The 16,554-nt window shown below is 42.1% G+C and overlaps 1 protein-coding gene across 16 annotated transcripts in view; it reads left to right on the forward strand.

Moving 5' to 3' along the window:
* Positions 1 to 15,361, forward strand: part of LOC121321778 (calcium/calmodulin-dependent protein kinase type II subunit gamma-like) — a 51,757-nt gene extending 36,396 nt beyond the window's left edge. For 2 of the 16 annotated variants that reach the window (XM_041260955.1, XM_041260957.1), the window contains 9 exons: positions 1,388 to 1,420; positions 4,732 to 4,806; positions 6,203 to 6,247; positions 6,719 to 6,764; positions 9,013 to 9,117; positions 13,211 to 13,286; positions 14,027 to 14,121; positions 14,664 to 14,911; positions 15,075 to 15,361. In XM_041260955.1, coding sequence (XP_041116889.1) covers positions 1,388 to 1,420; positions 4,732 to 4,806; positions 6,203 to 6,247; positions 6,719 to 6,764; positions 9,013 to 9,117; positions 13,211 to 13,286; positions 14,027 to 14,121; positions 14,664 to 14,896 — 708 coding nt within the window. In that variant the 3' untranslated portion in view covers positions 14,897 to 14,911; positions 15,075 to 15,361. The remainder of the gene's footprint in view (positions 1 to 1,387; positions 1,421 to 4,731; positions 4,807 to 6,202; positions 6,248 to 6,718; positions 6,765 to 9,012; positions 9,118 to 13,210; positions 13,287 to 14,026; positions 14,122 to 14,663; positions 14,912 to 15,074) is intronic. The other 14 variants (XM_041260958.1, XM_041260964.1, XM_041260961.1 and 11 more) reach the window with 7 other exon arrangements.
* Positions 15,362 to 16,554: the final 1,193 nt, after the last annotated feature.

The raw sequence follows: 16,554 nt of genomic DNA on the forward strand, positions 1-16,554 counted from the left end.
TAGCATGGGATACGGGATTCAGAACACCGGGTAGTTAGTAGCATGGGATATGGGATTCAGAACACCAGGTAGTTAGTAGCATGGGATACGGGATTCAGAACACCAGGTAGTTAGTAGCATGGGATACGGGATTCAGAACACCAGGTAGTTAGTAGCATGGGATACGGGATTCAGAACACCAGGTAGTTAGTAGCATGGGATACGGGATTCAGAACACCGGGTAGTTAGTAGCATGGGATACGGGATTCAGAACTCCAGGTAGTTAGTAGCATGGGATACGGGTGCACAACCAAAATAATAAATGGGTTACAAACTGCTCAGGTCCATGGAGACTTGAGGCAAAAAGTGAACTATTCAGTGTTGGTGATCTCATCTCGGTATCACAAAAATCTCACCCCAACAAGTGGTACTGAGTAAGAGCTACAGAGCTGTAAACAATGCACCAGAACTCTGCCCTGCTTCGGACCATGACAATTCTTTATGAATGTAAGATTAACAAAATATTACTCAAAAGGGCAAATCTTTGCTTGTAAACACTGAGAGGTGCTTATTGTGTTTCTGTGCGTGGGAAACCAAGTGCTGCATTAAAAAAAACAAAACAAAGGTTTAGACTGGTGAAGAGCAGTGCAGTGTTCATAGCACAGACAGAGAGAGAGAGAGAGCTAATCCATCTTCATTAAACTACTCCAGCCCTGACTACAGCACTGAATCTTGAGGCGAACAGTGGGCCCTGTGTGTGAAGACAGTATTGTGGAAGGAGGCATTCATTGTCTAAAACTGAGCACTTTTTGAACTACTGTGTTTCCGGATTCAGGCTTCGGGTCACTCTGTATGGCTAGCACGGAGAGGCTTCAATGAAGCAGTGCTTGCGTGCTGTGAATTACTGCATTTGACAGTTTATGGTAGAGAAACTGCAAGAGGTGCACACAGATTTAGAAAAAAAAAAAAAAAAAAATTGGTATGCAGCCGTCAACAGTGGGTATTTTTAGTTTCTTTTGCTGATTTATTGAATTCCACAGCTGCATCGGTGTGGCTTCACTCTAATATATCCTATAAAAGACATGAGTTCAGAATCTGGTGTTGTCATTTTTTTTTATTTGTATGCACCTTTTATGAGAGCGCGTGTGTGTGTGCATTTAGAGAGAGAGAAAGCATTAACTGAAGTACGTCGGTTTGATTCAATTATTTTTCAGGGAGATCAATCTATTGGTTTTATTTATTTATTTATTTATTTTTTAAACCCCCTCCCACTTCTTTTTGTTCCTCATTCGTCCTCTTCAAAGTTCATGTTGTTTCTGTGACCTTCTCTAACCAGAGGTTGTTTGTTTTTTTCTGTTTTTCTGTTTCTTTCTTTCTTTTTTCTTTATTTCTGTTTTGATCTGTTCAGAAAAGGAAGTCCAGCTCCAGTGTTTATTTAATGGTGAGATCTGTTGGGTGATGTCTCTCTCTCTCTCTCTCTCTCTCTCTCTCTCTCTCTCTCTCTCTCTGTTTGTGGTGGGATGAAGCGGGTTGTGGAGGGTTGTATTGTTGTTGGATCTCCATTAAGGGTCCATCTTCACCCCCCCTCCCATTGACATCCCTCCCCTGCTTGCTTTGCCTTCACCCTCTTTGCTTTGTCAATTTGTCAGCCATCAAACTTTGAGCTGGACCAAGCATGCCTGCCCTGAACTCACACTGCCATTGGACTACCCCGCCTGGTCTGGAGTGCTGTTGCCCCTTGAAGGGGGTGCCACACACCAGGCTCTGTACAATTGATCGAAACACCAGCAAATCTAATAGCGCCATCAGTTAAAAAAACAAACTAATTAATAAAGCAGCAACATTTAACAAGGACCCTTTCTGGCACTTTCTACATAGAGCCCCACAAGCAGTATTGATAACATTAAAGCGAGGGTTCCATCTTCATAATGTATACACTGCCTCTTTTTAGATCTGTTGCTGTATAGATGAATTGCGCAAGTAGTTGCCAATCAATGAATAAATGAGCATTCCCATTGCAGAAGCATGCATTGTTCTACTTATGTTGTAGCTTATTGGAAAAATAAAATCAGCACTTGCACGTATAATTACAAAAGCATATCAATCTCAAAATTATCTTGAGAGACCAAATATAAAAAAATAATTTTTAATGGTGAGAATGTAAATATAGTTAAGATGTAAAGCTTCAAAATGTATTGCGTACAAATTCTAGATTTTAGCTAGAAATTCTTAATCAATAGCTTAATAAGGAATTGTTTTCATCTTGCCCCATGCTTTGCCTGCATGCTTTTTAGTTGCTGGAATCATGGGAGGATCCCAATCATGTGATGCAGTACCAGGAGGAACTGCATCTCCCCAGTTTCCTTTTGCAAGCACAACCAATCGCTGTTTCTCCTAAACTAATCTCTTAGCTGAGTATTTTGGGATGGTTTGCGGCCCAATTCCCAGCAGCCCAGGTGATTTGTATTCCAAAGGTGACGGCAGTTTTGTGGGTGGACAGCAAGCTCAGTCTAGCGGCGCAGGGTGGTGAGGGGAGGTTGGTAGTGCTGTGTGATGTTTCCTATTTTTAATTCTTATTTAAACACAATGTATAATAAGAGCTGTATTTTATTTTTAATGTATACTGCATATGTTTTTATTTTGTTCTTGTCAAGGGTCCTGAGCAAAAACACACAACGATTCTGCTTTTTTGCACAAAGTTAGTGCTGGAGACCCGCAAGTATTAAGTTGTCTCATAAATGACATGTGTATGAGCATCACTCGCCACACAGCTAGGTCTGGATTTCACCCAGGTTGGTCCTCCTGTGTTTTGGGAGCTCTGGAGTCCACCTTTCCACTATTGATAGATTTAAATAATAAGGACATTGAACAGTCATTCTTACAGTAAAGTGGATAGCATCAGCCTACTGACAGTGCAGGAGAAGGAATGATTTGAATTTGCTCAGTGCTTTGAGTACTAGGTTACAGGCTGGAATATTTTGAAGTTGGGCACATGTTTTGGCAGGCTAGTTTAGTGCCATTAGATAAGGCTCTTGACTGAGTCAGGGTGGAGAGCAACAGTCCTTCCAAAAACCACGGTTCAGTTCTCATTCTGTGGTGGGGAGAGAGTTCGGAGTGGAAGAACGGCAGGGAGGGCTGGTTGATTGTTGATGCATTGGCTCTCGGGCTGCTGCTTTTGTGGAGGAGCTTATCTAGCGGCCGCCTCACGCAGGCCCTGACTGTAAGATCAGTTGGATAGTAGGACGTTGCCAGCTTGCTGCTGACAGAGGAGATTCTACCCCTGCTTGCATGTGTGTTGCCCCTCTCTCTCGCCTGTCTGTTTGTTTCTTCCAGCTTCTCATGCTAGCACTACACAAGCCCTCCAATTTCTTTTACCCTCGGGTGCACAAGCAAGTCAGCTATCAGAATTTCACAGTGGTTCAAAAAAAAAAATAGAAACAGTACAAAAAATGTAAAGTACTTATAAAAAATAAATACGTCACTATTATTGATTGTTGTTTTCAAAGTTTTATGATCGTAACTATCAGTAGCCAGAATAGCAAATAATTAAATTTTGCTAGAAATGAAAGACAAAATCCGAATAAACTGTTAATGCTACAAGGCTAAGCAAATAAAAATGAGTCGATAGCACTGGCATCAAGTGAGTAAACTTCTACTCCGATTGCAGCTTTGAGCAGCATAACTTCAAACAGCGCTTCTAATACAGGACTTTAAGAATCATGCCAATAAACACTAACAATAAAATGGTGGAAAAGAAGTTATTGCATGAAAACGCTTTAACAAAGAGGAAGGCTTTCAATGGAAGTGCTTGAGGCTCCTGTTCCACATGGCTTCTCCGGAGCCACCTCTCTTCTCTCCATGTGAGCTGCCCCTATTCGCTCTGGTTCTTGGTCAGTTAACTCCTGTCTTTGTTACTTGTGAAGGGGCGGTTATCTGGGCTTCGCTCACTGTGAGGGGAGAATGCTTCCTCTGCAGTCAGGGGGAGCAGATACTGTGTTCTGTGTGATAAGAATTGTTTAAGGTTCTGTATATATTTATTTATTGTGTCTGTTTATTTATAGGCATGTAAATGCTGTGTATTCTGTTTACAGATTATTGCATACAGACCTACATGCAGACAAATGCACATTGACAAACAGTTTTAACACACTGTGACAGAAGCGCACACACAACGACAAAGGCTTAATCTCAGCACGCACACAGCCTGACGGACTCATTTATATTGATACAAGCACGGACTCTTCATGCACATTCATATGTGCAGGTCTGATGCCTAGTCTGAGAGGGTGAGGGTCCAGGTCAGGTTTTCTCCTCTGTGTAGTGTAGCTGTGAGGAGGGTTCAGGTGTGAGTGGCACTATTTCTTGATCTCTGGACTGCCGTGTGCTCAGGCTGTGATGCACAGAAGAATAATCCGTGAATGTAGTAAGCCTTCCATTTCAAAGGAAACGTATAGTTGTTTTGAATCGAGGAGACACAGTGATTACTTGTTGCTTGCAACGGCTGCTTGGGTGAGAATCTCCCAACATCCTTTGGAGGTGCCTTCCAATCACTGTGTCTCCTGCGAGTCATAAGATTACAACCAGAAAGTCAGAGTTGGTTGCCAAGAATCACACATTTCGCCCGGGTGTGTATTGGGTGGGGGGGGGTTTCAGGGGTTCTGAAACCCAGACCTGGATTCTCGCCTCTGGACCGGGCTGGTGGTTCGGCCCAATCGTTTGCTTTTCTAAATCACTTTGTGTCTTTTTGCCCAGCCACAGACAAACAACACTAAAAACAGTACAGTAAGCAGCAGCAAAGACAGCAGCATTTCATCTTCAGCACCAATGGTATCTCATCTAAACTTGGGTTCTTTCATTGTTTTATACTGTCATTGTTCTGTTTGCATTTTGTTTTAAATCTCCTGCCTGTTCCGTTTCTCCCCTTTCCCCTCCACCTTCATTTGAAACGGTGTCTGTGTGTGTTTGTGTGATTATTCAACGGCATTGTTTTAATAATGTCAACTGTTTTCCAAACGGTGGCCTTGCCTGATTCATTTTTCTAAAAAAAAAAATATATATATATATATATATATTAAAAAAAAAAATAGTCTGTTCCCATTTAACACAAGAGGGGGTGGGGGAATCAGAGTTGTGAAAAATGTTAAACTGTAAATGGTAATGAGTTTTGTAAGAGAAGAGAACAGGTCTGAGCAGACAATGCTACTCGTCATCTTCTGACTTTCATGAGCCATTTCAGTAAGCCTGACTCAGGGTTGCCAGGGGACTGGATGATCATGCAAATGTTTTGAGGATGCAGTCTCCCCTCTCTAAAGAAACTGTGATAACCGCTCGGTAACATACGTGAAGTTCTAAACGTTTCACGTGATTGACACTTGTAGTTTAGGTAAGTTCATATAAGGAGATGCTAAGATTAGAGAAATAAGTAAGGGACTGTCCAGGCTCATCTGTAATGTGTTAACCTTTTGTGTACCAGTAAGAACAGTGCCAGAGTGTAAAAAGCTGTTAACGAATGCCACAATAAGCACTTGACTTGGCCATAACTTTCCAAAGCAGACTAATTGATATTCTGTTTTTGTCTGGTCTTCTTGCACAGTATGCATTATAATTGAATGCCATTAAAAGACAGTAGGAATCCAATTGCCTATAGCAGTTGTTGTTTCTAGTTTGCTAACACATAATTAAAGCCAAGTTTATAAATTCAGTAATCCGCATTTCTTTAACAAAACACAGATTAAGGAGATTAATGACAGACAAAAACCCCAGGAGACTGCATCTTTGCCTGTAAGGTGTGAGTGTGCCCATGTGTTTCTGTGGGTGTGTTCTGGGTGCCGCATTGTGATGTGTTTGGGGTGCTTTGGAGGGAAGGGGTGTGTCAGGATATGGTGAAGGGTAAGGGGGGGAGCAAGATAGAGACCCCTACCTGTTCACTGGAAGTCCTCAATTTTACTCTTGCTCTAAAACATTTTGCCATAGAAAACCATTGTATAAGTGCTTGGCATATTTATTTGTTTGTTATTTAAACACTTTTTTTTTTTTTGTTATCCTCTCGGATGTATCTGTTGTGCAATAAAGTGTGCACACTATTCCATTCCTGAATGTGATGAACGCCCTTCCCCTCCCAGATTTCTGAGCACCCCTCTAGTCTTGTCTGCCTGACTGTGTGGGGCATTTGGTGTTGTGAAGCACCAAGCTCTCTGTGTTAAACTTTCTCCTGCCCCCCTAGGAACCACAGACCACTGTTGTGCACAACCCTCCTGACGGCATCAAGGTGAGCATCTCACTCTGTGTCATTCCTCAGGCTCCTGCAGAAGTTAATATGCACTCCTGTATATTTAACTCTTGGTACAGGACAAGAGAGTCATCTGACTGTTCTGTTGTCCAATGTGTGAGTTTGCCACCAAAGAGATTTTACCATCTGTACATATTAACTAATGAACCCCATTGTATTTTGCTGTTATCCCTTTGAGATGCTTGCACCTTTGCCTGTAACACATTTTATATTTGAGCTGGACAAGTAGGGGTTTAACCCCTTACTAATATGCTATACTTGAAAGATGCGGACTTGTCTGTGGAGGTCAGGATCATTTGAGGTGTTCGAGCAGAACTTTATGGGGAAGCTTGCAGAATTCCCTTTATGGATGCAGCCAGTGCTAAATCACTTACATAATTACACCAAACAATGGGACCTGACATTTGTGTGAGTGACAGCATGGCTGATGAGACCCTGCTTTGTTCCCAGGGATCCACGGAGAGCTGCAACACAACAGAAGAGGAAGACATGAAAGGTAGGAGCACTGCAGGGACCTGGTAACCTGTCTCAGTCCTCGGGGAGGGGGCCATACTCTCACACAACTGGACACTAGAAATGATATTAAGAGTACTGTCCAGGGATGAAGACAAATAAATCAAATAATGACTCGTTTAAGCCCATCTGAATGACCCTTGATATACCTCAAAGGGCAATGTCCTTCAAGCATTTACATTTCATATTTTTCCTCATAATATTCTTTAGCCACTTGAACAAGGTAGTCCCCTTACCAGAATAAGGAATCACTTTAAATAAGTGCACTCCGACCATCCACACACTCCCCATGCGTGTGCAATCATAGCCTGCCTTGGGATGAACCCTGATTTATCTCAACAGCTTGAATAGCTGCTTATTAGTAACATGCATGAGAATTCGCTGTCACAGTAAAGGCATGCAACGCGGTATTTCCCACCACAGCAGGGCAAGAACAGGCCTTGCCGAATTGCTCTGTAGTGACTGTGTTTCACTTTAGCATGGCCTTCATATTATGTTTGGAATGTAATGCACAATTGCTAGACAAGAAGCGTGCACTAGCAGTGTACATTGCGTCAGGCTCGACAGGCACGCTCAAGCAATGCGGTAACCTGGAAGAGTCTGAAGAGTGCTGGAGCAGGTTGTCTGGAAGCTCTGGAGGAGTAGGGGGGTGCCATTGTCTTCTGTTCAGGGCATGAAGTGTTGAGAGCAGGTGGAGGATTGTACCACTGTGTTGTGTAGTAAAGGGGAAGGTGTGTGTGCGTAATGGAACAGTGTACCATTATGTGTACATTAAGGCTGTATGGTTGAATACTGCACAGCCAGGTGTGAGGGTTCGGAAGCTGAAAGCTGTTATAAAATGTTTACTGAGTGCTACTCAATATTTTTTGACTGGCGGTTTTAAGTAGATTGGACATAACCAACGTGTTGTGAAGTGGTTGTGTGGGTGGTGTAAAAGACTGTCCCACTGTGTTGCAAAGCAGGTGTCTGTTTATTACTGGTATTAATCAATTAGAGAGAGAGAGCCTGTAAGTTTTTGCCACGCGTTGAACGTTTAGAATTGTGCTTACTTCTATACGTTTTCCATTCACACACTGCTGTTGAACATATGTGTCTTATACACATATACATTATCTAAAAACAGCTACTTCATTTAATTAAAATAAATACATTTGCTGAATAATACATGGCAAGAAGTGAATTATAACGCTGTAGAATTCAGTGGACTCTGAATCCCCATCAGACACCACAGGTAGATTCACAGCGTTAAACACTTTCTGTCCTTTGTTATTTTTGAGTAATATATACTGTTTGCCTTTTTTAACCCTTTGATTCTCTGCATCTCAAAATCACTTGCGTTAGTTTCATAGCAGAGAGTGTTGGTTCCATACAGAAGCAGAGATACTGAGAGCAATGAGAGTTTGGAGAGCTCATTAGAAGGGTCATTCCGTGTTAACCAGAGCTTCCCACCTCAAGAGTTTGATTTTGCTAAAAGTTTCAGGAATGTCAGTAGCCCTATGAATGCTTCTGTGCAGATAGCCAGGTAGATCTTCTGTAGAATTCATGCACAATAAGCACCACGGCTTTTGTATTTCTGTGTTGCTGGGGGCCCTAAAATTTTTTAAAAATTGCCAATTGTCAAATTTCTGAGTGATTTTTAAGTGCATGTTCCTTCTAAAGACGAGATATCACTTGCAAATTGCTTAGGTGTGCTCTTAATGCAACTGACTTTCTGTGTGCAGCTCTGTTACTGCCCTCCTACTTTACTGTCTGATTTAATGACCCTATAAAAAGGCTTCAGGATGAAAGTGTTGAAAATGGCCCCATCTTTTGAATGGCTGTAACCCCTTGTGGGACTCAAGTTAACAAGCGGACCTTTGGTGGGTTTATAGATGAGGATTTGAAGGACTTGTGGTAAAATAATTGACTTGGTAATCTGCCTCCTTCAGTTTAATAAATGTATGAACATGGTTGATTTTGACACGGAATGACCCATAAGGAGGCATTTTGGCAAAATGATTCGGTATATATTATAGCTCTGTATCCCATACTGCTTTTTTTTTTTTATTTAAATGGATTTTATTATTATTTTTTGGAATCCGATTGGTTACAAATATTTTTTAATTTTAGAAATTAAACAGAACCAGCCATAATTGATAAAGTAAGGCTTTAAGTGTGGGGGTAGAGTTCTATACCGCTGACTTGTATTTCAACCCCATTATGTTTCTTTTTGGTTTGGTCGAACGCGGCAGTGTCTGTCTGTGGCACTAGCAACGACAGTGCGGTGGTGAGCCAGAGCAGTGCCGTGACTGAGGACCTGACAGTGCAGGTGGGATCCCCTCAGTCTCCACCAGCCAGTAAGTGTGCAGCCAACCCCCCCCCCCTCTCGCCCCCCGGCACACCTCCTACGTGCCTCTGCTCTCGCCCAACTCCTGCGCCTCACTCCCACTTGCTGTCGGTAAGACTGATGCTCCTCACCCCATCCACTTCTCTCTGCCTCCCATCTCCTGCTCTGCCAGGATCTATAGCTGTCTATATACCTCCTGCTATAGTCTTCAGATTCATCAGCATCTATCAATCCAATGCTGACGATTAGCATGTTCCTATTAAAGCCAATCTTTTGTATCCATGTCGAGTTTCCTGATTCTCATCTAAACAGCTCTGTCTACACCAGTGCTCTTGAATCCATATGCACTAATCTCTACCCTGATTCCAATAACTGTATACCACCACCTCTTCTACGAATCCATGACCTTCTGCAATCCATTCAGTATTGACAGGTCCTTAGCTATATACCCATACTCCCCATTCTCTAGCCCCCAAATGCCTTTTCAAATCCATACTTTTTATTTTCTTTAGATTCGTAGCCGTTTTTTAGCCCACTTTACTCAGACATAGCCAGAGTATCACACTTTAGATTCAAACCTTAGATTTTCAGCCTCATTTGATATACCCTCATCTCCAGATTGTATACTTTCTGTTCAGCAACACCTCAGATTTCTGTTAATAGTTCATCATCACCCCACCCCCACAAAAAAAGATTCCTGGGTCCGCTCCTGTGCTATTCCATAGATCCGAACCTGCTCATAATCCAGACTCCGTCGCTCACATCCAGTCCCAGACCCTAAGATCACTCTAGGGTATCCCCTAGATATTTTAAAGCAAGGTTTCCTTTTAGTTTTATTTTTTAAATCTTGAATGTATTTATAAATCAGATTATGGGTTGTTTTCAGTGGTCTCTTGTCCCGTTGGCATGTTTTAAGAGTGTGCTTGTAACGGGCAGTAAAGATGTGGTGTAATGCAGCAAGGGATAGTAACACTAAAGGAAGAAGGCTACAGCTTGGGAGAGGAAACTTGTCTACTGTAGTTTTATAAAATGACGAAGGTTAAAACTTACGATAACTCACTGAATCATTTTGGTGCCACTGTGTAGAGTTTGTACAAGACTGTAAATTGAGAGCTGCATGTGAATACAACGTGCGAGACCCTATGAATGGGCCATGGACACAACTCGGTTGGCACAAGTGGGATATTTTGACAATTTGTCTTCTGTTGAAAACTATTCTGTTTAATGTTTGCAGCATCAGTAACAGAACCTTACTCAGCCTTCACACCTCTGTTAAAATCTCACCCACTTCCAGCCCCCCTGGGTTCACCAGACTCCAGCCAGCCCACTGTTCACCAGTGGACTCTGCACAGTTAGGAAAGACAGCATTCCTGTGTTGCCCCAGTGGAAATTTTATATTTAAATATTTTATTTAGCTTGAGCTTGTGTACATTTTAAGAGATCTTTTAAAACAGTATTATATCACAGTGACACCTGCAAATTAGCCTGGTGCCCACCATATGCCCTGTATAAAAGTCATTGATAAAGTAGGGGGGAGGGGGGAAGAGGCTGGAGCACGATCTATCATTTTTTGCACTGTGGAACCACAGGTGCCCTTCGGCCACAGGGGGTGCTGATGTGCAGTGAGCCCTACTGACCAAAGCCCTCTCTATCTGGGCAGCACTCGGCCAATTGTTTGCCACCCCTTAGAACTCCTGGTCACGTTGGCTGTGACATAGCCTGGACTCAAACCTGTGATCCCCAGACTATAGGGCACATCCTGCACTCCACGTGGAGTGCTTTTACTGGATGCGCCACTCGGGAGCCCCTTGTGCCACTAAGTTTTGATTCAGAAGAGTTGGATTCTTCTTCCAGTGAGCGGTAGAGTGGCTCGTGGGCGCTGGCAGCTCTCCCGGAGACACAGCTGGCAGAAGCTTCTCTACTGTGGGTTTACACACGTGTGCTTTCCTGTTCCCTTCTACGCGGTGTTGTGTGTGTATTTGTTCTACCCTTAATTAGAAACCTCTCTGCTTTTCACAAACTCATGTCTGATGCTGCTGTGTAGTTTCCTGCTGCCTGTTTTTAGGTGACAATCAGGACAGAGCCATGGTCAATGGCAGATGTTGTTCACAATGGCACAATTCTGTTTGTCCAAATAGTTGTGAGGTCCCAAGTACCAGATAGCTAGCCATGCTCCCATTAGCTCACTGTCAGCACTTCACAGCTTTCTGTACATTTGCACGTTACATTTATATAGCTTCGTCCACACAGGGAGGCATGAGAACAACGAAACCACTTCCGCATCCAAGTGGAGATGGTTCTAATAAAGTGGCACTTGGCATTTTGTTCATTTTTTAAAAACACATATTTTTAAAAATGATTTCTAGTACTTGACAGATGGTTTATTGATATTTTCTTGGTTTTATTTATTTTTGTTTTAATGTGTTTTCGTCTTTCCTTTCTTGCTGTTGTGTTGAGCATATCGTGAGATGTGTGTCTTTTTGTCTCTGTTGATGTTGTGCTGTGTCTTTCAGCTGGCTTGCTGCATGAAGTAAAACGCATTGCTTGGAACAGTTCAGGACAGGTCTCTGATTTAGAGCATGCTTATTCCATAGGCTCCTCCTCCTCCAGGCCCCTAGGTGGCATCACCCTGCAGCAGTGTAAGTGCAGGGCCAGAGCTACAGCAGCTCGGTGCCACAAACTAACCAAGAAAGGGATAAGAGCTGAAACTAATGCATATACTGACACCTGCAGAAACAGACACGAGTGCCTGACAATTTTTGTATGAATAGGGGCAATGTAAAGGGGGATATTACACTGTATGCATAAAAAATGAATAATAATCATGGATTATTGAACATCACTACAATAATGATATAAACCAGGTGTTTTTCTATTTGGGTAACTCCTCTGCTGGCAGAGATCTTGGAGCGCTGTGTGCGTGCTTGCGTGTGAATACATACATGCCAACAGTCCCTATATGGTCAGGACAGGCCCGATTTCCTAGCAAATGTCCAGCGTCCCAATGCATAGGAAGAAAGTCCTGATATTTACACATATAGAAAAATGCATTTATTCTGCACAGTAGAGTTATTGAGAACCACACCCTGTGCTCTTCGTGCGGCTGAGACATCTGTTGATCACTAACTTGCCGGTATACAAAGGTAAGAACGCTTCATTGTGTCTGTGCTTCCTGCCATGCTGGTCGTGTGTTGTTGAGTTGAGGGGATCCGTCTATTATATGATAGTGTTTTTTTTACATATGACCCCCCTCCTATGTGTATGATGCGTATACCCACCCCCGAGGGGACGAGCATCCTGCTTAACAGTTTCCAAATGTTGGCAAGTATGCGTGTGTGTCTGTCTGTGCATGCGTGCACGTGTGTTTTTTTGCTGCATTGGAAAGGATGAGTGTCAAGCGGGGTTGCAAATCTGGGTATTTTTTCTTTTTACCTTGAGGGGGTTGTGCTTGTTTTTGTTAGGAATATTTGATTGATGTAATATATATATATATATACTTTTTTTTTTTTAATGGCTGATGATCACATACAGAAAATAAAGTGCAGTCTTGTTACCCATGCATTGGTTTCTAATAGGTGGTTTAGTATAGGGTACATTAAAGCAGGAGGCTGATGTTCAACAGCTTTAGAAACGCGTGTTGTTTTAAAATTGAAAGTTCTGAAGCAACTAAAAAAATCTAAATGTGGTAATATAGAAATAGGCTTGAGTGAATAAAATATTCTCTTCGTAAACAACACTCCCAATTTCATGATTTGTGTTCTGTCCCCTTGCTAAGTGCCTTGTTTGTCTCTTTCGCTTCACTTGATTACAATCTCTGTACTGCGACTCTGTTTTGAGGATGCTGCTCTAGTAGCATCTTTTCATTTCGTCTGAGGAGGAGATGTACAGATTGTCCTCAGTGATGGCAAGTATGACAGATGCATGTTTGTTACTGAGTGGGTGTAGGCCAGTGTTTACAGAAATGTTGATAGGTAGGTACTGATGGATTGGGGTGGGTTTAAATCCGTGTCGGGTGATTTCTTTGAATATATATCAAGGACAGCCAGAGGAACACTGCAGCTGAGTGCAGCTGTAACTCAACTCTCCTTCTCTCTGAATCTCAGCTCGCAAGCAGGAGATAATCAAGATCACAGAGCAGCTGATTGAAGCGATCAACAATGGAGATTTTGAGGCCTACACGTGAGTGCACACTGCTCTAGCTTGAGGATCTTTACCATTTAGGATGGGCCTAGCTTTTATTCACATTCATAAAGATACATTTATCTTCAAAATACATGTCTCTGAAAACTGTGACAAACTTTATCCGTTTGAACCAAGGCCCTTTTAAAAACTATCAGGAATTTCATTGTTCGATCAGTTCGTAAAAATGTGATAATCTGTGCAAATAAATAATTTCCCAGTTTTCAGAGTAAATATGAAGAGCAGTATTGTTGCTTCAGTTCTGTAAATGTTAATGCTAACAGTTGTAGAGCAGGTGAAGCTGAATTTATCAGTACAATATATTAAACAGACAGCCTCACATGGCACCAACTCATTTATTATGTATATTAATATGTCTACTGAATTAAGTCATGGATTTCTGTATAAATCTGTTTTTAGGCCACATTTAGGTTGAATGTCTATTCTAAATAGCCTATAGCTTTTATACAACTGTGGCATGTTTTGGTGTAAAGTATAGCAGAATGTTTTAATGCAGATGATGTGTATTTCAACAGTCACTGGTTTCCTTAGTGTAATACTTAACCAAAATTTGGAGTTGTGAATGGCCTAAATTATATAGTACACACTTTTTAAAGAAAATACAGCGATAACCTCACGAGGTATAGTCCAGTTAACTGCCCTTACCAGAGGATTTGCACAGATGAACAGATGGGTTGTATTCTGTTCAGAATGTCATTTTGCCTCCCCCTCTTTTGCAGGAGAATCTGTGACCCCGGGCTAACCTCGTTCGAACCCGAGGCACTTGGAAACCTGGTGGAGGGGATGGATTTCCACAAGTTCTACTTTGAACACTGTGAGCTCCTTTGTGTTCACATTAGTAATGTTTTTGTACATGGTGTGCACACACAGTTGCTTTGCTGTGCCCCAGTGATACACATTGCCCTCCTGTATGCACTTGCAATGACTGGAGGTGAAACCATTGCCAGTACTGATGCAATAGTTTTTTCCAGTTTGTATATGTTGGTATGAGGATAGGGGCCTCAACACCCTATCAAATGTTGGATAATTATTTTTTCATTGCTTTTGAACAGTAACAACTTTTTCACTTGTTTGTTTTGGTTGGGTGGGTTTCACATTTGTTTAGATTTTGTATTGTTTTAATTGTGATTATTTTGCAAGTCACATGTTCACAATGCTGGCAATGTCAGGGAAGCACAGTGCTCACAGCCTGATTACCAGGTGTGCTCGATTTTAATTTGAATTAACGACACGGCACTCATGAGAGGAGACTGACTTCAGTCTTCCAAAAGGATATGAAGGTTCAGTGTTCAAGGAGAGATGCACTCCAGTAGAGGCTAGGCAGGGTGACTGACAGTGGAATGATTTCACCCCCAGTGTTGAGTAAGAACAGCAAGCCGGTCCACACCACCATCCTGAACCCTCACGTTCACCTGATCGGAGAGGACGCGGCCTGCATTGCGTATATCCGGCTGACGCAGTACATCGACACCCAGGGCCGGCCACGGAGTAGTCAGTCTGAGGAGACACGTGTGTGGCACCGTCGCGACGCCAAGTGGCTCAACGTGCACTTCCACTGCTCTGGGGCCCCAGCTTCTCCACTACAGTGAACACTGTGAGCACGGGTAAGAGGCCTGGCCAAGACGTGCACACACCATCACACGCATCCTCATTTATTATTCTGTTTTTTCTATGTTGGGACATCAGTACAGAAAGGCATATACAAAGGATTGGGCGGGTCGAAGGTTGGCTTGGTCTGAAGGGTAACTCACTATCTGTTTGCTGCAGCTCGCTTGGATTCCAAAGCTGAATGGAGCGTTTCTTCTCCGTGGTTGGATTGGCGCCGGGGAGCCTGGATGGAGGAGACCTCTCGAAGTTTAAAAAAAAAATAATTACAAAAAACAACAAACAAGTCCAACCCTAGCTAGACGTTCCGAGCGCGCCCGCCGCCGCGGCCCTGCTCTCGGGATGGTGCATGCTTCTGACGCCCACACGGCGGCTGCTGTTTTCTTGTCGTTTTCCATGGATCCATCTTTTTTGCTCGTTTATGCTGTCCAGAAGGTGTTTTAAACAAACTAAACAATGTTATATATATAATGCTTTATAATATATATATATATGATCTATTATATATATATATATATATATATATTTTTTTTTATATATATTCTTTAAAAAGCGTCACTAAGTAACTTTGTGCTTTCCATTGAAACGCGTGGTGTGGGAAAAGAAATGATCGCGCACAACCCTAAAAAAGTGGGTGCTGCCTTGTTTTTTTATTTTGACGTGAAATGAGTCAACAGAGCAAGAAGGGACAGGGATTCTAGAATATATATATATATATATATATATATATATATATATATATATATATATATATATATATATATATATATATAAATATAAAAACATAAATACATTTTAAAGCACCAAAGTGTAGACTTCCGGCATAAATGAAAGTTTTAGCGTTGGTTTTGTTTTTTGGGAGTGGGAGTGGGAGTGGGGGTGGGTGGAAGGGCATGGATTTTAATATTCTGTTGTTTTTCTTGTGGAACTCTTGATTTTTACTCTCAGTGAAACGAAGTTAATGAGAACCTGTATTTGAAAAGTGTTTTGTTTTTTTTAAAGTGAATGAAGTAAATAGAGGGTTGTTTTGTTTTTGTTCTTTTACAGTGAAAATGAATTTCACTTCTGAGTTTCGGGGCAGGGGTGTGCTTCCTCAACCCCAAAAACCAGGCCCCTTTGGCTGCTTGCTCTGGTAGAATTTGAAATAAATAAATAAGTTCAAATAATCCACAAACAAGACGTCTCCAGCTGGCTATGCAGGAGAGACTGGCTCTCTGTTTTCATCTGCACCTCTGGCTTCGCAAACACTAGAATCACTTTTTTATCTGAAGTTGTGGAACTTGCACAGTAAATGTCAGTATTCTATATTCAAAGCAGTACAGCACACCAGTTTCAAAGGATAGGCCTCCAAGAGAGAGGCAGTACTCTGATAATTATTTGACCTTCAACACAGCTAAGTGTATTTTCATTGCTTTGTCTCCAACATTTATGCCATGCCCCACGTGTCCGAAACAACAAATTTGTTTTATAACAGCTCCAACCACTAGGTCTGTCACACTGTCTCCCTCCCAGCCCTTCCATTGAACCCAAAGACCTCACACCCACCATCACTCACAGCCCCTCATCTTTTAACAACAGCCACATAGAATCCTAAACTCTGTGCTTGGGCTATAAACATAAGAACGTACTGTTTCCCTCCCAG

The sequence above is a fragment of the Polyodon spathula genome, chromosome 10, assembly GCF_017654505.1.
Source record: "Polyodon spathula isolate WHYD16114869_AA chromosome 10, ASM1765450v1, whole genome shotgun sequence".
Classification (NCBI taxonomy): Eukaryota; Metazoa; Chordata; class Actinopteri; order Acipenseriformes; family Polyodontidae; genus Polyodon; species Polyodon spathula.